At 47.7% G+C, this 27,903-nt stretch overlaps 1 protein-coding gene across 2 annotated transcripts in view; it reads left to right on the top strand.

Annotated features, from left to right (window-relative positions):
• The window catches only part of ARNT2 (aryl hydrocarbon receptor nuclear translocator 2), a 213,045-nt gene extending 185,544 nt beyond the window's left edge, over positions 1–27,501 (top strand). For both annotated transcript variants that reach the window (XM_075345922.1, XM_075345923.1), the window contains 4 exons: positions 9,123–9,258; positions 18,006–18,171; positions 19,084–19,220; positions 26,665–27,501. In XM_075345922.1, coding sequence (XP_075202037.1) covers positions 9,123–9,258; positions 18,006–18,171; positions 19,084–19,220; positions 26,665–26,763 — 538 coding nt within the window. In that variant the 3' untranslated portion in view covers positions 26,764–27,501. The remainder of the gene's footprint in view (positions 1–9,122; positions 9,259–18,005; positions 18,172–19,083; positions 19,221–26,664) is intronic.
• The last annotated feature ends 402 nt before the right edge of the window (positions 27,502–27,903 follow it).

The following is a 27,903-nucleotide window of genomic DNA, read 5'->3' as shown; positions in this document are numbered from 1 at the left end:
TCCACCACAGCACCCTCGTTCCCGGCCGCAGCCCTATAGTCAGACCATAAGACGCACCCCCAACTTTCCCCCAACATTTGGGGGAAAAAAAGTGCGTCTTATGGTCCGAAAAATACGGTATTCATATACATATGAATCTATGCAAATACATATACATATAAAAATGCAAGGAGGGTTGACATATATTAATATAAACCCAAAAAGGAACTGTGAAAATCACTAGCTGCTTCACAGTCATTACCATGACTGAAAAGACATGCACTGTATATGGTGACAGCGTGTGTACCTGCAGGCTAAATTATTATGATCTCCATTTATTAATATAATTGTTCTTATTATTATTTTTATTATTTTAATCGTAGGATTTTGATAAGACAAAGAAGCATTTACAAAAAAGGTGATAAAGTGTGTATTTTGGACATTACTAGGTGGATCTAAAAGATCAAAAAAGAAGAAATCAAAAAATCAACTCCATGTGGCTATGAGTCATCGCTCGGCAGCACATGGTGAGCTGACGTCATAGGCAGGGATTTCCTCCCTTTGTCTTCCCTCCCCTTTTCATTGCTTCCTTGGCCTCTGTAAAGTTCTTTTCCCTGAAGAAGGAGACAGTTGGGGTCTCTGAAACGCGTAGGAATGAAATAATAAAAGAATCATCTGTTCTGACATCAATGTCTGTGGTCTTCAAGCGCGGCATAAAACCTGTTTTTTCCAGTTTTTTCCTTTGATGTTCCACTTGTGTAACAGGGCTGCTGCTGGACCGCTTGGGCCCTCACTTTTGCTGTTAATGGAGTTGTGACTGGCACAACCCGATCAGGTGAGTGCATTACTTCTTTATGATTTTGCCCAATATATCGGGTAAGACCCTATTGCGCCTTTTCTCTCCCATATAGTTCTTCATGTCAGTGACACCACTGCTCTGCAGACTTTCCAGGCCATGCTGTGGTCTGCGTGACCCTGCAGTGCAGAGTAAAGCCCCCTTCACATTTAACGACTTACCAGTGATCCCGAAAACGATGCGACCTGATAAGGATCGCTGGTAAGTCGCTGGGAGGTCGCAGGTGAGATGTCACACAGTCAGATCTTACCAACGATGCAGTAACGATGAGCGACCTGTATAACGATGAGCGACCTGTATAGCAGGTCATTGTTAGATGTCAAACACAGCGATGTGTACTGCCCAGCAGGACATCACCTTTGAAGAAAATGGTCCGGACCCTTCAGCAACGACCAAAGATCTCACAGCAGGGGCCTGATCGCTGGTAGGTGTCACACATAACGAGATTGCTGCTGCGTCACAGAAACAGTGACGCAACAACAATCTCATTAGTGATCTAGTTAGCGATCTCGTTGTGTGTGACGGGGCCATAAGTCTTTGGAACATCAGAACAAGGCTACACTGGTTTTCATTGTTAATAAGACTTCCACAGGTCTCATTTGTGGTGATGTCACTGACAGGAAATGAACGGCGCAGAATATCGGAGAGCGGTGGTAAGTGAATACAGTATATTAACACACTCACACTACATTGCATGCACATAAACATATATATTTTATTCATTTTATTAACAAATATTACAAAATACGTAGATATCATTATAAACAATCCAGGATAGTGTCTTATGCATTCCAAAACCTGTTATCTGAAAAAGCACAGACTAATAACAGAAAGAAAGAGAATTTGCATGAGCATCTTCTGTAGGAGCACTGTTACCCTCATAGTGCTGCAAGAATGAAAAGAACAAAAACAGAGCATCCTGGGAGAGCAGTATATACAATTACCATGTATACTAATGGAGGCATTTAAAACCAAAAACCTTAATCGTACAGCATAGACACACATTTAATCAGTAAAAAACGATGGAAGCGCTTTTTTAATTTCACCTATATGTAGTATGAATGGCATTACTTTGTTAGCCATAATAAAGAGTATTTGGCACACGCGCCAACTGAAGTTAATGATAAAAAATAAAATGATTGTATAATAGCTGAAGCGAAGCTGTCACAATCTGCAGGTATCTGGTTATAGAGCAGGAGACTCTGGATGAGTTTATATACAGGTTTCTAGGAAAGAATCAGTATACCTTGTATTTATTCATTTTGTATCTTTGCTCATTCTGGGCTTAGGAGCCAAGAGGGCGGCCCTAATCAGTGACTGACAGCTATCTGTGCATTGTCACTGACTATGACTGAAAGGCCCAGAATTAGCAGAGGTATAAATAAATAACACACAAGTTATACTGAATTGTCTCCATCCACGAGATAAATGAGTGTACTCTATATCATGCTGTCTGCGGATTAGTCTGCACCTTCTGTGTGACAGGTTCCCTTTAAATAAATTTGAGAATATTTTTAAATTTTCTTTAAATTCACTGTGACAGCTTCTAGCAGTAAACTCCAGCGCTCAGGCGCCTGCCCTCCCAGCTCAACTTTCCTTTTTCCTCTATGTAGGTGCATTTCCTCACGATAATCAGGAAACTCTTCCGTGAACACTCATTTTATGATAATTGTGCAGTGTCAACCGATTGCCCATTACTGACAAATGTGCAAAAATCATAATTTTCGTCAGCACATTGTCTTGTGTAAACAGTCTAAGCACATAGAATAATCTATTACTGATTGTTTAGGGTCCATATTAATGTGGTCTGCCTATGTAAATAAGCTATTAAATGACTGCCAATCAGCAACAAGTAGCAGATCGGCGCTCGTTTAGTGTTCTGTTGGATAGTGTAAACCCATTTTAAGGCATTCACACATACAAGGTATCTGACCAATTTCTGTCCATTCAAGGTCAAAATTGGTGCCTCTAAATGCTCATTTGATCCTATTTCATTAGAAATCTGTCTCATCTTCTATGCTTAACAGTGCGTCTGCTAGACACAATGGCTGTAGAGTGTAAACAGATAACTCTAAGAGACAACGCCATTATAAGGAATAGGAAGGGTTTAGTGTAGGACACTTACAGCATTCAGGTAGTTGAGAATAAGTTTTGGTGTAAATGGGAAATTCAGAGCAATGTTATAATCTGTAAGATTGGTCTGAGTGGTCGGGGATCTTAAGGCCACGTCTCACTAAGCAACATCGCTAGCAACATCGCTGCTGAGGCACGACTTTTGTGACGTAGCAGCGATGTTGCTGTGTGTGACATCCAGCAACAACCTGGCCCCTGCTGTGAGGTCGTTGGTTGTTGCTGAATGTCCTGGGCCATTTTTTAGTTGTTGCTCTCCCGCTGTGAAGCACAGATCGCTGTGTGTGACAGCGAGAGAGCAACAACTGAATCTGCAGTGAGCAGGGAGCCGGCTTCTGCGGACGCTGGTAACCAATGTAAATATCGGGTAACCAAGAAGCCCTTTCCTTGGTTACCCAATATTTACCTTCGTTACCAACGTCCGCCGCTCTCACGCTGTCAGTGCCGTCTCCCTGCTCCCTGCACACATAGCCAGAGTACACATCTGGTAATTAACCCGATGTGTACTGTGGCTAGGTGTGCAGGGAGCCAGCGCTAAGCGGTGTGCGCTGGTAACCAAGGTAAATATCGGGTTGGTTACGTAATATTTAACTTAGTTACCAAGCGCAGCATGCTTCCACGTGTCGCTGGGGGCTGGTCACTGGTTGCTGGTGAGATCTGCCTGTTTGACAGCTCACCAGCAAACCGTGTAGCGACGCTCCAGTGATCCCTGCCAGGTCAGGTTGCTGGTGGGATCGCTGGAGTGTCGCTTAGTGTGACGGTACCTTCAGTGTTTGAATGTGGCTTAAAGGCCTTAAACACATTAGACTAATGTCAACCGATATCAATCTGTATGGAGGTAGCAGCCGACTTATAGTCGGAAGCGATGTATATCATGTCTGATTTCAGACTGCCGATCACATGGTTCTACCAGAGATAAGCCACCGGCCGACGTGTCACTCATTGGCTTTCTCATAGAGAGCACACTTGTGCTCACTCAACAGAGTGGGAGTGTCGGCTAACATGGCTATCAGGACAGTAACCATTCAGCCATCAGCCATGTAATGTGGATGATCAGCCTAATTCCCCATTTCCCCCACTATATTGCTGAAGATATTTCTGCTTGATATAAGACAGTGGTGAGTCCATACCATGATAGCCGCAGAGCTGGAAATTTCCCCTGACTCAGAATAACTGTCTAAATCTATAAGTAAATCTGCAGTGTATTTCTACGAGCTGACACCTGCCAGAGAATGAGGCCGGCTGAAGCCGCATTGCATATCATACTCTGGCACTGCAGTATAGATCAGGGGACAATGCTGTGTCAATGATCTGTCACAGGCAGCCGTTAGATAGGAGCCAGAGCAATATGATGAAAGGGAATAAAGCAGGGGTGGGCAATTAATTTTCCCATGGGGCCGCATGAGAAATTGGGATTGGTTTAGAGGGCCGGACTAATATAATTACCTCAGTTCTACCCAATATACTACATCACTACACCCCCTCCATATACTACACCTGTAATAAACTACACCACTACACCCCTATATACTACACCTGTATTATACTACACTCCCTCCATATACCTGTAATATACTACACCCCCATATACACCTGTATTATACTACACCATTATATAATACACCTCCGATATACTACATCATTACACCCCTATATACTACACCTGTAATATAGTACACCTCCATATAGCACACCTGTAATATACTACATCACTACACCACTATATAGCACACCTGTAATATACTACACCTCCATAGAGCACACCTGTAATATACTACACCTCCATATAGTACACCTGTAATATACTACACCTCCATAGAGCACACCTGTAATATACTACACCTCCATATAGTACACCTGTAATATACTACACCTCCATATAGCACACCTGTAATATACTACACCTCCATATAGCACACCTGTAATATACTACACCTCTATATAGCACACCTGTAATATACTACAACACTACACCCCTATATAGTACACCTGTAATATACTACGCCTCCATATAGTACACCTGTAATATACTACGCCTCCATATAGTACACCTGTAATATACTACGCCTCCATATAGTACACCTGTAATATACTACGCCTCCATATAGTACACCTGTAATATACTACGCCTCCATATAGTACACCTGTAATATACTACGCCTCCATATAGTACACCTGTAATATACTACACCCCCATATAGTACACCTGTAATATACTAAACCCCATAATACACCTGTAATATACTACACCCCCATATAGTACACCTGTAATATACTACACCTCCATCTAGTACACCTGTAATATACTACACCTCCATATAGTACACCTGTAATATACTACACCTCCATATAGTACACCTGTAATATACTACACCTCCATATAGTACACCTGTAATATACTACACCTCCATATAGTACACCTGTAATATACTACACCTCCATATAGCACACCTGTAATATACTACACCTCCATATAGCACACCTGTAATATACTACACCTCCATATAGCACACCTGTAATATACTACACCTCTATATAGCACACCTGTAATATACTACAACACTACACCCCTATATAGTACACCTGTAATATACTACGCCTCCATATAGTACACCTGTAATATACTACGCCTCCATATAGTACACCTGTAATATACTACGCCTCCATATAGTACACCTGTAATATACTACGCCTCCATATAGTACACCTGTAATATACTACGCCTCCATATAGTACACCTGTAATATACTACGCCTCCATATAGTACACCTGTAATATACTACACCCCCATATAGTACACCTGTAATATACTAAACCCCCATAATACACCTGTAATATACTAGACCCCCATATAGTACACCTGTAATATACTACACCTCCATCTAGTACACCTGTAATATACTACACCTCCATATAGTACACCTGTAATATACTACACCTCCATATAGTACACCTGTAATATACTACACCTCCATATAGTACACCTGTAATATACTACACCTCCATATAGTACACCTGTAATATACTACACCTCCATATAGTACACCTGTAATATACTACGCCTCCATATAGTACACCTGTAATATACTACGCCTCCATATAGTACACCTGTAATATACTACGCCTCCATATAGTACACCTGTAATATACTACGCCTCCATATAGTACACCTCTAATATACTACGCCTCCATATAGTACACCTGTAATATACTACGCCTCCATATAGTACACCTGTAATATACTACACCCCCATATAGTACACCTGTAATATACTACACCCCCATAATACACCTGTAATATACTACACCCCCATATAGTACACCTGTAATATACTACACCTCCATATAGTACACCTGTAATATACTACACCTCCATATAGTACACCTGTAATATACTACACCTCCATATAGTACACCTGTAATATACTACACCTCCATATAGTACACCTGTAATATACTACGCCTCCATATAGTACACCTGTAATATACTACACCTCCATATAGTACACCTGTAATATACTACACCCCCATATAGTACACCTCCATATAGCACACCTGTAATATACTACACCTCCATATAGCACACCTGTAATATACTACACCTCCATATAGCACACCTGTAATATACTACACCTCCATATAGCACACCTGTAATATACTACACCTCCATATAGCACACCTGTAATATACTACACCTCCATATAGCACACCTGTAATATACTACACCTCCATATAGCACACCTGTAATATACTACACCTCCATATAGCACACCTGTAATATACTACCCCTCCATATAGCACACCTGTAATATACTACACCTCCATATAGCACACCTGTAATATACTACACCTCCATATAGCACACCTGTAATATACTACATCACTATACCCCCATATACTACACCACTAGTCTGCACCCCCATATCACACACACTACACCCCATACAGCCTGCACCCCCATATCACACACACTACACCCCCATATGTCACACACCATGCCCACATATCTCACCCTGCCTGTACCCCAACTTACCCCTCTCAAACACTCTGCACCCCTTCACATCCTTCTGTCAGTCTGCAGCCCTCATATGCCACTCACCCTGTAGCTCCATCTTCCCTCATATGCACTCACCCTGCAGCCCCTCCCCTCATGTCCCCTCTTTTCTCATTACCAGTCATCATGTGTCCACATCTCCTTCAGCATTCAGCATGTCTTGCTTTCTGCCCGGCATCCTGTGTCTCCTCCCACACAGTCACATGGGCGTGACATCATCGCAGGTCCTGCAAGATGAATTATTCCGTCTGCTGTGCTGCTTCTTTCTTCTGCAGGGCGGGCGGGAACTTTTGAAATGACACACGCAGCGCAGTACTGACAACGTCAGAGCGCGCGTGTGTCACTGACAATTAGTGCCGGCAGGGAACAGAGGAAAGACTCCTGCGTTCCGCTGCCTGCACTGACTGTACGGACCTGCACAGGATCTCTCCCTGCTCGGCACGCTGCAGCCCGGCTCCACTGCACCGGCTGAAGACGGGCGGGCCGGTCACAGAGAGCAGGCGGGCCGGATGTGGCCCGCGGGCCGCCCCTTGCCCAGGTCTGGAATAAAGGAATGAAGATGGCAAACAACCCAGAAAAATGTCACATCAACTAACACAGGTATAAATAGACCCTCTATATTATTCTTCAGTAACACCCAATGTTTGCAACTCCTCTTTAAATTCATCCTCCCAGGGCAGAAGCAACAAGCTCCAGACCTTTTACTGGAATGCATTGATAAAACTTGGTACTTAACCACCTTTATTGGCAAACCTAAAATGATGTCTGCAAGCACCAAATTTTGTCCATAGAGAACAAGTAGGTGAACTGTTAATTTAAGAGGTTTTCCCAGATTAGTCGGCGATTGTTGGCCGTCTGACCACTGAAACACCAGCGAACTAATGAGCAGAGCTCAGCAAAGCCGCATTTTGAATGCAGGTGAACGTGCATGACCTCTGCTCCATTCATTAGCTATACGACTGCTGGAGAAAACAGAGTACAGCACTTGGTTATCTTTGGTAGTCCCATAGACTAGCGTAAAGGTCAAGCATGCGCACGTCTGCTCCAATTAAGACGGGTCTGCAGAGCCTCGTTCTCAGAGTCCCTGCAATTGGACCCTTGCATTCAGTAAATGATCCTGTATCATGTGTATAGTGGATAACCTTCAATACTGGGAATATAGCAAGTTTAAAAAAAAAGGATATCTCACACTTTTGTGAAACATTATTGAAGCCATGTTCTTCCAGTACATGATAGTCGTGATCAACTCTGCTGCTGTATATTTTGACTAGTTGTGAAAAAAAGAACAATCTCCACAGGGGTGATTTACTATTTTTAAGATTTCCATCTTTAACCCTTTTGGAATATTAATGCTCAAGTGAAAGAAGAAGCCTGTATGGTATAGGAAAGAGCCATCCATCTACATTGGGGGAAAAAGAGCACAAAGGGTCTTATCCGGTGGTAAATAAAGGGTATTAATATTAGGTGTGCTCACATGGTCACAATGACAAAGCTCTTGTAAGTAGGGCTGGTGCAGATCCAAGGTACAAGGGGGATGATGATAATGAGTATTATATGGATCTTCTTTGCACTGCCCTTCTGATGTGATGATTAAAAATCCATCAAGAGAGTTGAAGATCATCTTCGGTTTATTATGGTAAACGCGTTTCAATGTCTATCCTGGCTTCGTCATCAGGAAAAATGTTGATTGTGGTTTTTCCTGAAGAAGAAGCCAGGATAGGCTTTGAAACGCATTGAAATAAGCCGCAGTTGCTATTCAACTGTTTTGATTTTGGATTTTTCTTCAGAAGGGCAGCGCAAGAAGGTCCATATAATACTCATCATCATCATTCTACAATGTTAGATGGTCACTGGAGGTTGACTTTAAAGTAATAATTTGATGTGTCTGTAGCCATAAAATGTGCATATTGTACCCCACTGCACACAGTATTCTCTTCTATTGTACTCTAAAGTAGCATCAAATTTCCCAATGTCGTCCCTTTGGCATCTCAGTTAATGAGTTGGACACCATATGGAATACCCTGATGTGCCGTACCAAGGATACACCATAGCGGCGTAAAAGTAAATCACAATCATTCTTTTATTGCGTTTTTTTCATTCCAGCTCCTCAGTAGTCCACGTGACTGGTGTGAATGAAATTCAGTCTCCAACGGGCACAGGGCAGAACTTAAACCAGATATCCCGCCAGATTAATGCTGGCCAGGTCTGGACAGGAAGCCGACCGCCTTTCCAAGGACAGGTATTATCATTACCAATTATTTGTTTGGATGTTTGGTATGCATTTTTAATGCCAGAAATATCTTTCTGAAATTTTTGTCACCAAATTAAAAATTTTTAGTCTATTTTAGTCAGATTTTTATAGAAAAACTACCTGCTTAATAATACACATATTACAATCACAGTTTCAAAATAGTTGGGACGCTGTGTAAAATGGAAAGAAAACAAAGATACAATGATTTGGAAATCTCTTATAACCATATTGTATTCACGACAGAACGTGACACAGGTCAGAAGGTGAAAGGTGATAATTTTCCATTTAATTTGAAAATAATTAACTCTTTATTGCTGGCAACAACATATCTCAAAAAACTTAGGACAGACCAATGTCTAATATTGCGTAGCATCCCCTCTTTTTACAACAGTCTAAATATCTAGAAAGTGAGGAAACCAATTCCTGGAGTTTAGAAAAGGAATGTTGTCCCATTGTTTTCTGATGTACAGTATTGGGTCTTTGGCCTATTTTTCATTCATAATGCACATAGTATTTTCTCTTGGTGAAATGTCTGTATTGCAGGAGGCCAGTTCATCACCCAAACTCTTCTGTGAAGCCATGTTGTAGTGATGGACGCAGAATGTGGTTTAACATTTTTCGTAGAAATATGTAAGGTCTTGCATGAAATAGACATTGTCTGGATGGGAGCGTATGTTGTTCTAATACCACTATATAATGCACAGATAGTGCCTTTAAAGGAAACCTGTTAGATCATCTATGCCCTCCAACCCAGCAGCATTCAAGGCTGTATGCCCAAATTCCCTCCCTAACCAGTTCTGTAATATACTATTCTCTAATATGAATGTTTCAAAAACCTACTTATAAAGCTCGCTTTCCCTGTGAAAATTAGTCTTGTGACTAGACGCAGGGGTGTTGGTTCACCTGACTAGTGGGCCCTTTTTCCATGTTATCATGCTGCCATCAGTTTCTAAATTAGTTTCTAAAAGTCCAGATCCGCACGTTTTCAGGTATTGATCCGAATCCGGCAACTTAGGAAATAAAAAAAATAAATAAAGAAAATAAGAATGAAGCAAGCACTTCACACTTACCGAAGCTCCGGCGTGGCTGTATCTGTTCCCACGTATACCCATTCAATTCCAGGGCCGCTCATTATATAGACTGTTTTCCCCGCCCACCGGCCGTGTGGATTATGTCGGACTTGCAGGGGGGTTTTAGGGTTTACACAGTGGTGAAAGAGGGTGTTTTTTTGTATTTTATTTCAAATAAAGTATTTTTTCGGTGTTTGTGTTTATTTACTTTGACTTACAGATTAGTAATGGGGGGTCTCATAGACCCTCCCCATTACTAATCTAGGGCATAGTGACAGCTGTGGGCTGTTATTAACCCCTTATTACTCTGATTGCCACCGCACCAGGGCATTGATGTAGAGCCGGGTAAAGTGCTGGGATTGTCACATCTAATGGATGCGACAATTCTGGGCAGCTACAGGCTGCTAGTTTTAGGCTGGTGGGAGGCCCAATAAGCATTGGTCTCCCCAGCCTGAAAATTCCAGCCTCCAGCTGTCTGGCTTTATCTTGGCTGGGTATCAAAATTGGGGGGAACTGCAAATCGTTTTTTTAATTATTTATTTAAATAATTAAAAAAAAAGCCACATGCAGTTCCTCTTATTTCTTTATCGTTCCTATGGGAGACCCAGACAATGGGTGTATAGCTTCTGCCTCCGGAGGACACACAAAGTACTACACTCAAAAGTGTAGCTCCTCCCTCTGAGCTTATACACCCCCTGGAGAACCAGATCTAGCCAGTTTATCGCTTTGTGTTCAGGAGGCATACATCCACACATGCATTCTCATCTGATTTTTTATTTTTGGAAAGAGTTTGAAGAAAAGCGGGTCCAAGTCTGGACCCCAGGCATGTCCCTTCTCACCCCACTGTGTCGGCGGTGCTGTTAAGGTTGATTCCAAGGCTGGAGCCTTACATGCCGTGCTCCTTCACCATCCCTCCTGGGCTCTGGCTTGAAGTGGGAGCCAGCACGGTTCTCCAGGCTTGGCAGGAGACCGGTCTCCATCCGCAGCCCTTCAGGATCCTGCTGGATCGGAGCACTCATCCCCGGGGACTTGTAACCCTGCGTCTCAGCAAGCTAAGTACCTGAGACGTTTATATATTGGGGGTCCCTGTACTTTATTGTTGTGGGAGAGTGTGCTGAGTGTGTTTTATGACATTTCCGGCGGGTTCTCTGGCTGTCGCCTGAGAACCGCGCCGATGGTGCCTGCGCGCCGGCCGCACCGCTCAAATTTAGGCCCCGGCTTCGCCGGAGGCCTAGTTTCGGTTTCACTGCCCTCGCATGTCATTCATGCAGAGGGACAGCGCGGCTCCGCCCAGCGGCCGTTCTGGACAGGGGAGGGACACTCCTCACTGAGTACATGTCTCCTCCCCTGTAAGTCTCTATGGCCCTCCAGATCCCGCTCCCAGAGTAATTCCCACCCCCTCTCTTCGCTCCAGCGGCCATTTTCTCAGCGTTTTCCCTGCGATCAGCACTGGTCTGCAGCATCCCTGCTGAGGGGCTTGGAGGTCCGGGCTTCGGGATCTGGAGGGCACACAACACCGCTCCAGCGGTCTGGTAAGCCACAACCTCTGGTTGTGGACCTCTGTATATACTCTCTGGGGGTCATTCTGGCAGAGCCCCCACTCCAGCAGCATGTCTCACACGAGGAGCAAGGCTCCAAAGCTGTATTCAGTATGCACTGCATGTAAGCTCCTACTGCATGAACCGAGCACCTATCCACATTGTGATGCCTGCTCTAACCTGACGATGCCTCAGCCTGGAATCGCACCCCCAGTGGTCTCTCAGGCTGCTCCGGCTCCTGTGGCTGAACCCCCGGCTTGGGTAGAATCCTTATCTAGGTCTATCTCCCAGTCTTTTGCTGACTACATGGGACTTCTGTCCAGGACTTTGCTGAACATGCATCAGCCCCCTTCACAGGGAGCCTCTGCTGCTAGGGCTCTCTCAGGACCGGAGCTCACAGAGGATTCATCATCTGGTCCCAGACCCCGTCCTAAGAGGAGACGCAGGGCTCCCTCTCCTTCCTCGTCCCGCGGCTCTGTTTCAGAAGCTGACTTGCAGGACGAGGAGGATGCCTTTACAGGGGGCTCGGAGGCTAACTCCATGTGCCCCATTGATCTGTCCGAAAGTGACTCAGATGTTAGTGATTTGATTGCGTCCATTAATTCTGTACTGGATCTCAATCCGCCAGTATCAGAGGAACAACCCTCTCTGGCAGAAAAGCACCAGTTTACCTCGCCTAAGAGGACAAAGAGTGTGTTCTTTAACCACTCCAGTTTTCAGGCCGCTGTGACCAAGCCTAGGGCCTGTCCTGACAAACGCTTCCCAAAGCGTGGTTCTGATGACCGTTTTCCCTTTCCACCTGAGGTGGTCAAGGAGTGGGCTCATTCACCGAAGGTAGACCCCCCGGTGTCTAGACTCTCAGCCCGGACCATTGTATCAGTGGCTGATGGCACCTCTCTTAAGGATTCCACTGACCGCCAGGTTGACCTTCTGGCCAAATCTGTATATGAGGCGGCGGGGGCCTCGTTCTCCCCGACTTTTGCAACAGTGTGGGCTCTCAAAGCCATCTCTGCTTCTCTGGAGGGGATGCATTCCCTCGCCAGGGAATCTATGCCCGAAATGGTTACCTTAACTTCCCAAGCTTCAGCTTTTTCATCCTATGCCATGTCTGCCATGCTGGAGGCTTCTCACCGCACTGCGGTGGCTTCGGCTAATTCCCTCGCTATCCGCAGGATCTTGTGGCTTCGAGAGTGGAAGGCAGATGCTTCTTCAAAGAAGTACCTTGCTGGACTCCCTTTTGCTGGGTCCCGGCTGTTCGGTGAACAGCTGAATGAAATTATTAAGGAAGCTACTGGCGGGAAGAGTACTTCCATGCCACAAACCAAAACCAGGAAACCTGTCCAGGGTAGGAATCAGTCGAGGTTTCGTTCCTTTCATTCCTCCAACTGGTCGTCCTCTAAGCCCTCGGCCTCGTCCACTAACTCAGCCAAGGACCAAAAATCCAACTGGCGCACAAAAGCGCGTCCACAGAAGACCGCAGGAGCTGCTGCCACTAAGGCAGCCTCCTCTTGACTATCTGTCCGCGCCAGCAACGTCCTTAGTCGGTGGCAGGCTCTCCCACTTTGGCGACGCGTGGTTTCAACACGTCTCCGATCAGTGGGTGCGGGATATCATCTCCCACGGCTACAGGATAGAATTCTCTTCCAGCCCGCCAAACAGATTTTTTCTGTCAACTCCCCCCTGCTCCAAGGCCGCTGCCTTCTCTCAGGCCGTGGCATCCTTGCAGGCCAACGGAGTAATTGTACCGGTTCCCGCCCGGCAACGGTTCAGAGGTTTCTTCTCAAATCTCTTCCTAGTCCCCAAAAAGGACGGTTCCTTCCGGCCCATCCTGGATCTCAAGCTTCTCAACAAGCATGTTCAAGTGCGGCATTTTCGCATGGAGTCTCTGCGGTCAGTCATTGCCTCAATGACCCAAGGGGATTTCCTGGCATCCATCGACATCAGAGATGCCTATCTGCATGTGCCAATTGCAGTTTCACAACAGCGTTGGCTACGTTTTGCAATCGGAGAGGAACATTTCCAATTCGTGGCTCTCCCCTTCGGGTTAGCCACGGCCCCTTGGGTATTCACCAAGGTCATGGCAGCAGTGGTTGCGGTTCTGCACCTCCAGGGGTTGGCAGTGATTCCTTACCTGGACGACCTTCTAGTCAAGGCTTCATCCAGCGCAGACTGTCAGCGGAGTGTCTCGCTCACTCTCGCCACTCTAGCCCAATTCGGGTGGCTTGTCAATCTGCCCAAATCCACTCTGACTCCGACCCAGAGGCTCACGTACCTAGGGATGCAGTTCGAGACTCTGCCGGCACTTGTGAAGTTGCCCTTAATCAAACAGTAGTCCCTCCAACTGGCGGTGCGCTCTCTAGAGAGGCCTCGCCGTTATTCCATCAGGCACCTGATGCAGGTGCTGGGTCAGATGGTGGCGTCAATGGAGGCTGTTCCCTTTGCCCAGTTCCATCTGCGTCAACTGCAGCTGGACATTCTCCGCTGTTGGGACAAGCGGCCTTCCTCCTTGCACAGGTTAGTGGCTCTGTCGCCACAGACCAGGAGCTCTCTTCAGTGGTGGCTTCGACCCCTCTCTCTGTCTCAGGGGCGCTCCTTCCTGGCCCCATCCTGGGTGATCCTCACCACGGATGCCAGTCTATCCGGCTGGGGAGCGGTATGTCTCCACCACCGAGCGCAGGGCACTTGGACTCCGTCCGAGTCAGCCCTCTCGATCAATGTGCTGGAAACCAGAGCCGTGCTTCTGGCTCTGCTAGCTTTTCACCACCTATTGGCGGGCAAGCACATCCGAGTCCAGTCAGACAACGCGACAGCGGTTGCCTACATCAATCACCAAGGCGGGACACGCAGCCGTCTGGCAATGTTGGAGGTACAACGCATCCTTCAATGGGCGGAGGACTCCAAGTCCACCATATCCGCAGTCCACATCCCAGGCGTGGAAAACTGGGAGGCAGATTATCTCAGCCGTCAAACCGTGGACAGTGGCGAGTGGTCCCTGCATCCGGCAGTGTTTCAGTCAATCTGCCGCAAGTGGGGCACTCCGGACGTGGACCTAATGGCATCCCGTCACAACAACAAGGTTCTGGTTTACGTGGCTCGCTCCCACGATCCTCAGGCATTCGCCTCGGACGCTCTGGTTCAAGACTGGTCCCAGTTTCGTCTGTCCTACGTGTTTCCCCCTCTAGCTCTCTTGCCCAGAGTTTTGCGCAAGATCAGAATGGAGGGCCGTCGAGTCATCCTCATTGCTCCGGACTGGCCCAGGCGAGCTTGGTACCCAGACCTGCTCCATCTGTCCGTAGAGGTGCCGTGGCATCTTCCGGACCGTCTAGACCTTCTCTCACAAGGTCCGTTTTTCCGCCAGAATTCTGCGGCTCTCAGATTGACGGTGTGGCTCTTGAGTCCTGGATCTTGACCGCTTCTGGTATTCCCCCTGAGGTCATCTCCACTATGACTCGGGCCCGTAAGTCTTCCTCTGCCAAGATCTATCACAGGACTTGGAAAATTTTCCAGTCCTGTTGTCGCTTTTCCGGTCATCCTCCTTGGCCTTTTTCCCTGCCGACCCTTCTGTCCTTTTTACAGTCCGGTCTGCAGCTGGGACTGTCCCTCAACTCTCTCAAGGGACAAGTCTCGGCTCTGTCAGTGCTGTTCCAGCGGCGTATCGCCCGGCTGGCTCAGGTCCGCACCTTCTTGCAGGGCGCGTCTCACTTCATTCCGCCTTACCGGCGGCCCTTGGATCCCTGGGACCTCAATTTGGTTCTCATGGTTTTGCAGAAACCCCCCTTTGAGCCTCTTAGTGAGGTTTCTTTGTTTCGTCTTTCACAGAAAGTGGTCTTTCTAGTGGCCATAACTTCCCTCAGGAGAGTCTCTGATTTGGCTGAGCTCTCTTCGAAGTCACCTTTTTTGGTTTTTCATCAAGACAAGGTGGTTCTCCGTCCGACTCCGGACTTTCTTCCTAAGGTGGTCTCTCCTTTCCACCTTAACCAGGACATTACCCTACCTTCCTTTTGTCCGGCTCCTGTTCATCGCTTTGAAAAAGCGTTGCATACTCTGGATCTGGTGCGTGCTCTCCGGATCTATGTGTCTCGGACCGCTGCTCTTAGGCGGTGCACCTCTCTTTTTGTGCTAACCACAGGTCGGCGTAAGGGCCTCTCTGCTTCTAAGCCGACCTTAGCCCGTTGGATTAGGTCGACCATTTTGGATGCCTACCAGTGTTTTCAGGTGCCTCCCCCGCCGGGGATCAAGGCACACTCGACCAGAGCTGTCGGTGCCTCTTGGGCTTTCAGGCACCAGGCTACGGCTCAGCAAGTCTGTCAGGCTGCCACTTGGACTAGCCTGCATACCTTTTCAAAGCACTACCAAGTGCATGCTCATGCTTCGGCAGATGCGAGCTTGGGCAGACGCATCCTTCAGGCGGCTGTCGCCCATTTGTGAAGTTAGGCTCCGCCTACTTCTTAGTTTTTCTGTTTATTCCCACCCATGGACTGCTTTGAGACGTCCCATTGTCTGGGTCTCCCATAGGAACGATAAAGAAAAAGAGAATTTTGTTTACTTACCGTAAATTCTTTTTCTTATAGTGCCGTATTGGGAGACCCAGCACCCTCCCTGTTGCCTGTTGGCAATTTCTTGTTTCGCGTGTTATCACCGGCTGTTGTCGTGGACAGAGTCTCCGGTTTTTCCGGTTCTTGCTCTGTTTTTACTTGTGGGTGGCTATTCTCCTTCAGCTTTTGCACTAAACTGGCTAGATCTGGTTCTCCAGGGGGTGTATAAGCTCAGAGGGAGGAGCTACACTTTTGAGTGTAGTACTTTGTGTGTCCTCCGGAGGCAGAAGCTATACACCCATTGTCTGGGTCTCCCAATACGAAACTATAAGAAAAAGAATTTACGGTAAGTAAACAAAATTCTCTTTTTTGATACACAGCGAAGATAAGCGCACTGTTGAGGGCTACAGCATATAGCCGTGGGCTTCATGTGTTCTGGATATCATAATATGTAGGGACCCTACACCAATTTTTTTATTTATTTTTACTGTACGATAGACGCGCAGACAGTGCCTGTGATTGGAAACATCAGACATGCTGTCACTAAAGGTGGCTTTACATGCTACGAGATCGCTAAAGTGATCTCGTTGGGGTCATGGAATTTGTGACGCACATCCGGCCGCTTTAGCGATGTCGTTGTGTGTGACACCTTTTAGCGATTTTGAATCGTTGCAAAAACATTCAAAATCGCTAATCGGTGACATGCCTCCCTCTTCCCAAATATCATTGCTGCTGCAGTAAATATAATTGCTGCTGCCGTGTGACACCGCAGGAACGAGGAACCTCTCCTTACCTGCGTCCCGCCAGCAATGAGGAAGGAAGGAGGTGGGCGGGATGTTCGTCCCGCTCATCTCTGCCCCTCCTCTTTGATTGGACGGCCGCTTAGTGACGTCGCTGTGACACTGAACGAACTGCCCACCTTAGAAAGGAGGCGGTTCGCCGGTCACAACGACGTCGCAGAGCAGGTATGTATGTGTGACGCTGCCGAAGCGATAATGTTCGCTACGGCAGCGATCACCACATATCGGCCGTACGATATCGGCGGGTGCTATCGCTCTCGACATCGCTAGCATCAGCTATCGATGTCACAACGTGTAAAGCGGCCTTAAGTGTGGGGGTGCGTCTGACTGTAACCAATCACAGATGCCGGTTGGCGGGGAAAGCAATGCATACGCAATGAAGGCTAATGTACAGCTTTGGCAGTGAATGGGTTGCCTGTAAGTAGTGTACAACTGTGACAGAGCCTCGGTAAGTATAGCTGCTTGCTCCCATTCCCCTATCCCTTCTACCAACGTTTTTAATCGCCGGATTCTGGTCCCCATAGACTTATATGGGGATCGCCATCCGGCTGCGAACCGGATTTTATAATCCAGATAACAGGGACCCGCCGGTCCCTGTTACCTGTGAGTCCGCCCATCAGTACTTATAATTTCTAGCTTCATTTTGTGAGATTGGCTTGACCTGTTGATCGGTAGCGACCATTTTTAGTGGTTTGAAGAAGATAGCCACTTTAATTGTAAAAATAGTGTGTTCACTTGCTTTATAGTTGGAAGCCAGTTTATTAGTAAATGTGTTATTTGTGTATTTCACAGCAAATTACTACACAATCTGGAAAAGCGCAAACTTCTCCATTTGGTATTGGAACGAGTCACACATATACGTCAGACCCATCTACATATAGTCCACTCTCAAGCCCTGCAACATCATCTCCCAGTGGAAATGCTTATTCTGGCCTGGGTGGAAGGAACGCTGCCTTCAGTAAGTTCACATTTTTTGGCTTTTTACAACCTCGAGAGTTTGGTGTCTTTAGATTAGTGACATGCTCCATAATGTATGTAGTGACAAAAATGACATCTATTTTGGCACACTATGAATGTTTCCAAATTCAGCACGAGGCATGGCTGAGCTACATATGTGAGGCCACCCCACTCTTTCTGCCTCCTGTCACTGTCACTTGTCATCTTCAGCCTACGCTAAAGGATTCTCATATCATTCAGATATTATTTCTCTGTAATGTACAGTATGTGAATGAGTTGTGTGAAGTTATTGCTTATATATTGCAGTTGTTCTGATCTTACCATCCATTTATAATAACGCTGTAGCATCAGTTTCTCCGTATATATAGTACGTATCAGTCGGACTCCGTTCTCCCCTCCATATGAAGGAGATTTTGTTTTTCTCTCTGGTGTCTCAATCACGTCTCCAAGGACATGATAGCAGTTTTTTTTTTTGTTTTTTTAAATGGATAACCTTTTTCCATTAGTTTTCAATCCTTTGTGCAATTTTTTTTTTATATTAACATCAATGACAGGTGGAAAATAGAAACAAGACTGATGACTATCTGCTCATCCTATTATTCACCATAGTACTATGCACAAGGAAAACCGTTACAAATACAATCACAAAAACAGATCAAAATCTGAATGTACTGACATGACGACTGATGGTTTTCCATCAAGAGAACAAATATGACGAGACATACATTTTACCAGCAGTTTTTCATGAAAACGGAAACACGAACACTAAAAATAGCCTTGCTGTCTTGCCTATTCACTCATTCATATCTGTTTAATTCAGCTGAAAATGTGTTGACTCTCGATTTCCGCAACATTCATTGTATAGCTGTTTATGGTTCTCTCTCGTATATATTCATCTTGTCATTTTGTGCAGCTGAAACAGGGCAGAGCGGTAGCCAGTTCCAGGGACGGGCATCAGAAGTCTGGTCCCAGTGGCAAAGCCAACATCATAATCAGCAGAGTAATGACCAACACTCCCATCAGCAGCCGGGACAAGCGGAAGTGTTTCAGGTACTGTGCAGTCCTCAGTGTGAGGCTTGTCTGCTCTGGTGGTGATCGCCGTCCATGCTTTCTCTCAGCTGGCTCGTCATAGGTTCCCTTTCCATAGATGAGGGTATGTTTTCATCTGATATATATTTAAAAGGGCTGTACCAAGTTTTTCTTTGTCGCTCTATTGGGAGACCCAGACAATTGGGTGTGTAGGCTATGCCTCCGGAGGCAGCACAAAGTATTACACTCAAGTGTTAAGCCCCTCCCCTTCTGCCTATACACCCCCCGTGCTCCCACGGGCTCCTCAGTTTTTATGCTTTGTGCGAAGGAGGCAGACATGCACAGCACAGCTCCACAGATTGGTCAGCAGCAGCTGCTGACCAGGTCGGATGGAAGAAAAGTGGGCCCATATAGGGCCCCCAGCATGCTCCCTTCTCACCCCACTCTTGTCGGCGGTGTTGTTAAGGTTGAGGTATCCATTGCGGGTACGGAGGCTGGAGCCCACATGCTGCTTTCCTTCCCCATCCCCCTCAGGGCTCTGGGTGAAGTGGGATCCTATCGGTCTCCAGGCACTGAGACCGTGCTTCATCCACAACTCCTGTGGAGACTGCTGGATAGGAGCCGGGTTCCGTTCAGGGACATGGCCCTGCATCTTGAAGGTACTCTGTATCCCTGTAGGGACCGCGCACGGCAACACCTCAGCTTTGCTGGGTGTGCTAGTGCACCGGGGACCGCGGCGCTGACCGGGTCTATATGTGCCATTACACACTCAGCGTCGCTGAGTGTGTTTATATGTAGGGGCTACCGCGCTAACCGCCGCTGCCATGTGAAACTGCGGCGCGGCTGGGACTTGTAGTTCGCCGGGGACTTCGGCGTCGGCCGCGCTTTTACGGCGGCGACGCTTATACTCGAGTCCCCGGCTTTCTTGCGGCCTAGCTTCCTTTTTTCCCGCCCTCAGCCCTGACAGGCAGGGGAAGGGCGGGACGCTGCACGGAAGAGAGGGACAAACGAGCAGCATGAGGGCTGGAGCATGCTTTGCATACTCCACTCCCCTCACTGTGCACTGTGTGAGACGCCCACGGCTCCCTCCTCTCGTCAGGACGCCGCAGCCATTTCCTGTCAGCTCCTCCGACGCTGCAGAGAGGGACAAACCCTGGGAAACCCAGACACGGTCTCTGGTGGCCTCACAACCGCTTTAGGCGGCTGGTAAGCAGCACCTGTGGCGTTAGCCCCATGGTGCTGTAGTGTATTGATACATTCTGTGTTATCACTATATACTTTACACTGTATGAGCACAGTTCATTATGGCTATTTACCCTTTTGTGTTAATCAGGGAAAACAATAGCATGGCGCCCACAAAGACAGGGGTGCCAAAAAAAACAGGATTATTATGCTGCCTGCGCCGCTTGTACGACCCAGCTGCCGGCAGGTCCCATTGACCCTCATTGTGTGCAATGTGTGGCCCCTGTGACTCTCTTCTTCAGCCAGAGCATCTGCTAAGAGGGGCCCAGGGGGAGACACCTGTTGACACGGTCCTTAGTGACGGGGATGGAGTTTGCAAAACTCTCTGAGACTATGGCTGAGATACTAGAAGCCTTGCAGTCCAGGCCGGTATCTCAGCAAAGGGACTCTGTTGAATCATTGTTCCCTGGCCCCCCTCAATTGGACCAACAATGTCCTCCCGGGATACATTCCAGGCTGAGGGTTCTGACTTAGACCCCAGCCCCAGACCGACTAAGCGGGCTCGCTTAGAATTTCCCTCGACATCATGTTGTTCAGGGTCTCAGCGGGGGGAATCTCCGGTTGATGATGCGGAGACAGCTGATCAGGATTCTGATCCTGAGGGCGCTCTCAATCGTAATACTCCAGACGGGGACGCCATAGTGAACGATCTTATTGCGTCCATCAATCAAATGCTGGATATTTCTCCCTCAGCTCCTCCGGCGGAGGAGTCAGATTATCAGCAGGAGTAATTCCGCTTCAGGTTCCCCAAGCGTACACCGAGTATGTTTCTAGACCATTCTGATTCCAGAGAGGCAGTCCAGAATCACCATGCTTGTCCAGATAAGCGTTTTTTCTTAGCGCCTTAAGGATACACGTTGTCCTTTTCCACCTGACGTGGTTAAAGGTTGGACTCAGTGTCTCAGAGTGGACCCTCCAATCTCACAGACTGGCGGCTAGATCATTACTTGCAGTGGAAGATGGAGCCTCGCTCAAAGATGCCACTGACGGGCAGATGGAGCTCTGGTTGAAATCCATCTATGAAGCTATCGGAGCTTCTTTTGTCCCAGCATTCGCAGCCGTATGGGCGCTACAAGCTATCTCAGCAGGTCAAGCGCAAATTGAAGCAGCCACATGCACGGCCGCGCCACAAGTGGCATCCATTACCTCCCAAACCTCGGCAACGCTATTAGTGCTGTCCTGGACTCTGCGAGCTGTACGGCGGTTGCGGCCGCCAATTCGGTGGTACTCCGCAGGGCCTTATGGCTACGGGAATGGAAGGCAGATTCTGCTTCCAAAAAAGCGCTTAACCAGTTTGCCAATTTGTGGCGACAGGTTGTTTGGCGAGCGTCTGGATGAAGTCATCAAACAATCCAAGGGAAAGGATACATCCTTACCCCAGTCCCAACCAAACATATCCCAACAGAGGAGAGGGCAGTCGAGGTTTCGCTCCTCTCGGGGCGCGGGCAGGTCCCAATTCTCCTCGTCCACAAGGTCTCAGAAAGACAAAGGAGCTCTGATGCATGGCGGTCTAAGTCACGTCCTAAACAGACCACCGGGGGCGCCGCTAACAAAGCGGCTTCCTCATGACTTTCGGCCTCCGCTAGTAGCATCCTCGGTCGGTGGCAGGCTCTCCCGCTTTTGCGACACCGGGCTGCCACAAATAAAAGACCGCTGGGTGAGAGTTATTCTGTCTCACGGTTACGAGATAGAGTTTACCTCTCGTCCCCCGACTCGATTCTTCAGGTCATCCCCGCCTCCCGAGCGAGCCGAGGCTCCTCTGCAGGCGCGGCGCACTCTGACGGCTGAAGGAGTGGTGATCCCTGTTCCTCTTCAGCAACAGAGCCACGGTTTTTACTCCAACTTGTTGGTGGTCTCAAAGAAGGACGGGTCTTTCCGCCCGGTCCTGGACCTGAAACTGCTCAACAGACGGGTAAAAACCAGGCGGTTCCGGATGGAATCCCTCCGCTCCGTCATCGCCTCAATGTCCCAAGGAGATTTCCTTGCATCAATCGATATCAAAAATGCTTATCCCCATGTACCGATTGCTCCAGAGCACCAGCGCTTCTTGCGCTTCGCCATAGGACACGAATACCTGCAATTCGTGGCACTGCCGTTCGGCCTGGCAACAGCCCCACGGGTTTTTACCAAGGTTATGGCTACTGTAGTAGCGCTCCTACACTCCCTGGGTCACTCGGTGATCCAGTATTTGGACGATCTGCTGATCAAGGCACCCTCTCTAGAGGCATGCCAACGCAGCCTTGACGCTACCCTGGAGACTCTCCAGGGTTTCGGGTGGATCATCAATTTTCCAAAGTCAAATCTGACACCGGCCCAATCGCTGACATATCTTGGCACGAAGTTTCATACTCTCAGCGATAGTGAAGCTTCCGCTGATCAAACAGCAGTCACTACGGAAAGGGGTACAATCTCTCCTTCAAGGCCAGTCACACCCCGTGAGGCGCCTCACGCACTTCCTGGGGAAGATGGTGACAGCAATGGAGGCAGTCCCTTTCGCGCAATTTCACCTGCGTCCCCTTCAATGGGACATCCTATGCAAATGGGACAGGAAGCCGACGTCCCTCGTCAGGACCGTCTCCCTCTCTCAGACGACCAAAGCTTCCCTTCGGTGGTGGCTTATTCCCACTTCATTGGCGAAGGGGAAATCTTTCCTACCCCCATCCTGGGAAGTAGTCACGACGGACGCGAGTCTGTCAGGGTGGGGAGCGGTTTTTCTCCACCACAGGGCTTAGGGTACGTGGACCCAGCAAGAGTCCTCGCTTCAGATCAATGTTCTGGAAATACGGGCAGTGTATCTTGCCCTGAAAGCGTTCCAGCAGTGGCTGGAAGGCAAGCAGATCAGAATTCAGTCGGACAATTCCACAGTGGTGGCATACATCAGCCACCAAGGCGGCACACGCAGTCGGCAAGCCTCCCAGGAAGTCCGGCGGATTTTGATGTGGGTGGAAGCCACGGCCTCCACCATCTCTGCAGTTCACATTCCAGGCGTGGAAAACTGGGAAGCGGATTATCTCAGTCGCCAGGGCATGGACACAGGGGAATGGTCCCTTCACCCGGGCGTGTTTCAGGAGATCTGTTGCCGCTGGGGGGTGCCGGACGTCGACTTCATGGCGTCCCGGCACAATAACAGGGTACCGACGTTCATGGCACGGTCTCAAGATCACAGAGCTCTGGCGGCAGACGCCTTAGTTCAGGATTGGTCGCAGTTTCAGCTCCCTTATGTGTTCCTCCGCTGGCACTGTTGCCCAGTGTGTTACGCAAGATCAGGGCCGACTGCCGCCGCGTCATCCTCGTCGCTCCAGACTGGCCGAGGAGGTCGTGGTACCCGGATCTGTGGCATCTCACGGTCGGCCAACCGTGGGCACTACCAGACCGACCAGACTTGCTATCTCAAGGGCCGTTTTTTCCATCTGAATTCTGCGGCCCTCAACCTGACTGTGTGGCCATTGAGTCCTGGATCCTAGCGTCTTCAGGATTATCTCAAGACGTCATTGCCACTATGAGACAGGCTAGGAAACCAACGTCCGCCAAGATCTACCACAGGACGTGGAAAATTTTCCTGTCGTGGTGCTCTGCTCAGGGTTCTTCTCCCTGGCACTTTGCCTTGCCCATTTTTTCTGTCCTTCCTTCAATCTGGACTGGAAAAGGGTTTGTCGCTCAACTCCCTTAAGGGACAAGTCTCAGCGCTCTCTGTGTTTTTTCCAGAAGCGCCTAGCCAGACTTCCACAGGTACGCACGTTCCTGCAGGGGGTTTGTCACACTTTCCTCCTTACAAGCTGACGTTAGAACCCTGGATTCTGAACAGGGTGCCGCTGGTTCTTTAGAAATCACCATTCGAGACAATGAGAGATATTTCTCTCTCTCACGCCTTTCGCAGAAAGGGCTTTTTTTCTAGTAGCAGTCACTTCACTTCGGAGAGTGTCCGAGCTAGCAGCGCTGTCATGCAGAGCCCCTTTCCTGGTTGTTCACCAGGACAAGGTGGTTCTGCGTCCGGTTCCGGACTTTCTCTCTAAGGTGGTATCCCCCTTTCATTTCAATCAGGATATCTCCTTACCTTCTTTTTGTCCTCATCCAGTTCACCAATGTGAAAAGGATTTGCACTTGTTAGATCTGGTGAGAGCACTCAGACTCTACATTTCTCGTACGGCGCCCCTGCGCCGCTCGGATGCACTCTTTGTCCTTGTCGCTGGCAAGCGTAAAGGGTCACAGGCTTCCAAATCAACCTTGGCTCGGTGGATCAAGGAGCCAATTCTCGAAGTCCACCGTTCGGCTGGGCTTCCGGTTCCCTCAGGGCTGAAGGCCCATTCTACCAGAGCCGTGGGTGCGTCCTGGGCTTTGAGACACCAGGATACGGCTCAGCAGGTGTGTCAGGCGGCTACCTGGTCGAGCCTGCACACTTTCACGAAACATTATCAGTTGCATACCTATGCTTCGGCGGATGCCAGCCTAGGTAGACGAGTCCTTCAGGCGGCGATTGCGCACCTGTAGGAAGAGGCCATTTTACGGCTCTCTTACGAGGTATTATTTTACCCACCCAGGGATTGCTTTTGGACATCCCAATTGTCTGGGTCTCCCAATAGAGCGACAAAGAAGAAGGGAATTTTGTTTACTTACCGTAAATTCCTTTTCTTCTAGCTCTAATTGGGAGACCCAGCACCCGCCCCTGTTTTTTTGTGTACACATGTCGTTCATGTTGAATGGTTTCAGTTCTCCGATATTCCTTCGGATCGAAGTTACTTTAAACCAGTTTATAATTCTTTTTCCTCCTTCTTGCTTTTGCACCAAAACTGAGGAGCCCGTGGGAGCACGGGGGGTGTATAGGCAGAAGGGGAGGGGCTTAACACTTTTGAGTGTAATACTTTGTGCTGCCTCCGGAGGCATAGCCTATACACCCAATTGTCTGGGTCTCCCAATTAGAGCTAGAAGAAAAGGAATTTACGGTAAGTAAACAAAATTCCCTTCTTTAGCTATCCCCTTGTGATTGGATAGAGTATAACTTATTGATCCAACTGCTGGGACCACCACCAATTATTAGAGTATGGTCCCATCTGAATGGGGCACAGGTCAGCTTGCACATCTCTGTTTAATTAATTCTCCATGAGACTGCCTGAAATAGCCTTGTGCAAATTTCCTCATCTGACAAAAAGGGGTGGGGGGTTCGGGAAGCCACCATATATATTTGATGGTCCACCGATCTTTCCAATATCAGTGGCCTCTGACTACTTTAATGTGTGTGGTGGAATCCTTTCAAGTTCCCTATAAATACATGGTTATTACATTGTTAAGAGGGTATATGGTGATGTCATTTCTTTGTTTAAAAAATATGACACTGGAAAAGTTTGAGGTGGGACACAATTGTGCCATTACCATATTTTTTGGATTATAAGATACACTTTTCCTCCCCAAAAAAATTTGGGAGGAAAATGAGGGGTGCATCTTATAATCCAAATGTAGCTTTTCGAGGGGTAGCAGAAGACAGGGGCAATGCTGCGGCGGCTGTGCTGGGGCTGCGGCGGCTGTGCTGGGGTTGCGGCGGATGTGCTGGGCATGCGCCGGCTGTGTAGATGACAGGACTGCGGCATCTGTGCAGGTGACAGGGCTGCGGCAGCTGTGCAGGTGACAGGGCTGTGGCAGCTGTACAGGTGATGGGGTTGCGGCGCCTGAGCTGGTTATGGAGCGGCTGGGCTGGGGCTGCAGGTGGTGAGAGCTTCAAATATTGACGCCCGGAGTCGGTACATGCGCAGATGGAGCTCTTGGCTCAAATCTCATCTGTGCACGCGCCGCCTCCAGCCCATTGATCTCCCAGCAAGAGACTTAAGGAAAATGGCGCCGGGAGGTGGCGCGTGCACAGATGGGATCTTAAGCCAAGAGATCAATCTTCGCACATGCCGACTCCGGGCGCTATTTAGTTGAAGCTCCCGCAGCCCCAGCCGCCGCAGCCCCAGCAGAGCCGCACCAGCACAGCCGCCACCGCCAACAGTTTCTGGGACAGCATCTGAGACACCCACCGCACCGCTTGCAGCACTGCCCTGCTCCACTACCGCCACTACCTCCTGTGACCCTGCTCCACCAACGCTGCCGCCCCCCTCGGTAAGTCAGCATCGGATTGTAAGACGGACACCCCTTTTTTTCTCTAAATTTGGGGTGCATCTTATAATCCGGTTAATTTTATAAACCAAAAAATACGGTACTTGACTAATAGATAAATCTTTTGTATCCCCAGGACATGCTGCCTATGTCAGGAGACCCCACCCAGGGAACCGGTAACTACAACATTGAAGACTTTGCGGATCTGGGGATGTTTCCACCTTTTTCTGAATAATTGAATGGAAGGAATCTCCTTATCTGTGTTACCTGTATCCGCTTTGTATTGTCAGACAGTAAAGACCAGAGACTGTGTTATCTCTGCACTTATACTTGCTCTTTCCAAATGGTAATCATTTGCTTTGTCTGTATGGTATGTAAAACCATTACATATCCCCATCTCTCACAAGTTGGACGACGTCATATGAGCCTGTTGCTGCCACATCCTCCAGACAGCAATCATTCCATGTTACAGACCACCCTTCTGACAGCGAAATGTACACACAAGATGGAAACCATATTGCAATCAACTAGCATGTTGTTATACAAAATGACACTGGCTGCTACAATGGTTGTATATCTTTTAACTGGAAAAACATCTTTAGGTTTACAAGCCTAGAATGTAATGGAAGTAACTTATATATATATGACCCAGAAATCATTTGTCAGTCTGCACCATTTTACATGAAAACAATCCATTGCTCAGGTCTGTCAATCGTGTAGCTCTCAGATCGCCCGTCCTTTAATTCCCAGGCTCTTCCATAATCCGCAGTGATCTCGACCCTCATACGGTTTTATCAGTATCACTCGGTTACTTATCTGTCAAACTGTTATGTTATGTGAAACATATACATCATGTATTTTGTACTACTGAATGTCCTGTACTAATTCTCATATTGCATAGTCTGACTGTGCAAGGTTTTGCTAACGTCATTTTATTAAAGAGTGACAATGGCCATGTTGCTACATTTGTGAACTGTTCTTCAGTTGTGTGATTGTCTGATCAGATGTCACAATCACAGAAACTAATCAGATGACTGGTGTTTGGGAGGAAAAAAGCCTAAAATATGTTTGGTTGCTAGAAAAGACACCTTGTTTGTGTTTACTATAAATACTAGCAAAAGACAATAAAACTATTGGTGGAATGTCCTCTTTTGTAAGATAGTATTCACAGCAGCCAATTAAGATATTACTTTCATGATGTCACCGGCTTTCTTAAGCTAGCCATACATATGAGATTGGCATCTTAAGGGTAAGTTTACACACTGCGTTTTTTTTACGCTGCGTTTTTGTGCGTTTTTTCCTGCAAAAAACGCAGCATCCAAAAAAAAACACATGAGAAAAACGCATGCGTTTTTGGCTGCGTTTTGCATCTCTG

This window comes from Anomaloglossus baeobatrachus, chromosome 4, assembly GCF_048569485.1.
Source record: "Anomaloglossus baeobatrachus isolate aAnoBae1 chromosome 4, aAnoBae1.hap1, whole genome shotgun sequence".
Taxonomy (NCBI): Eukaryota; Metazoa; Chordata; class Amphibia; order Anura; family Aromobatidae; genus Anomaloglossus; species Anomaloglossus baeobatrachus.
The sequence above is the reverse complement of the archived record's forward strand: the minus strand, read 5'-3'. Positions and strand labels throughout refer to the sequence as shown.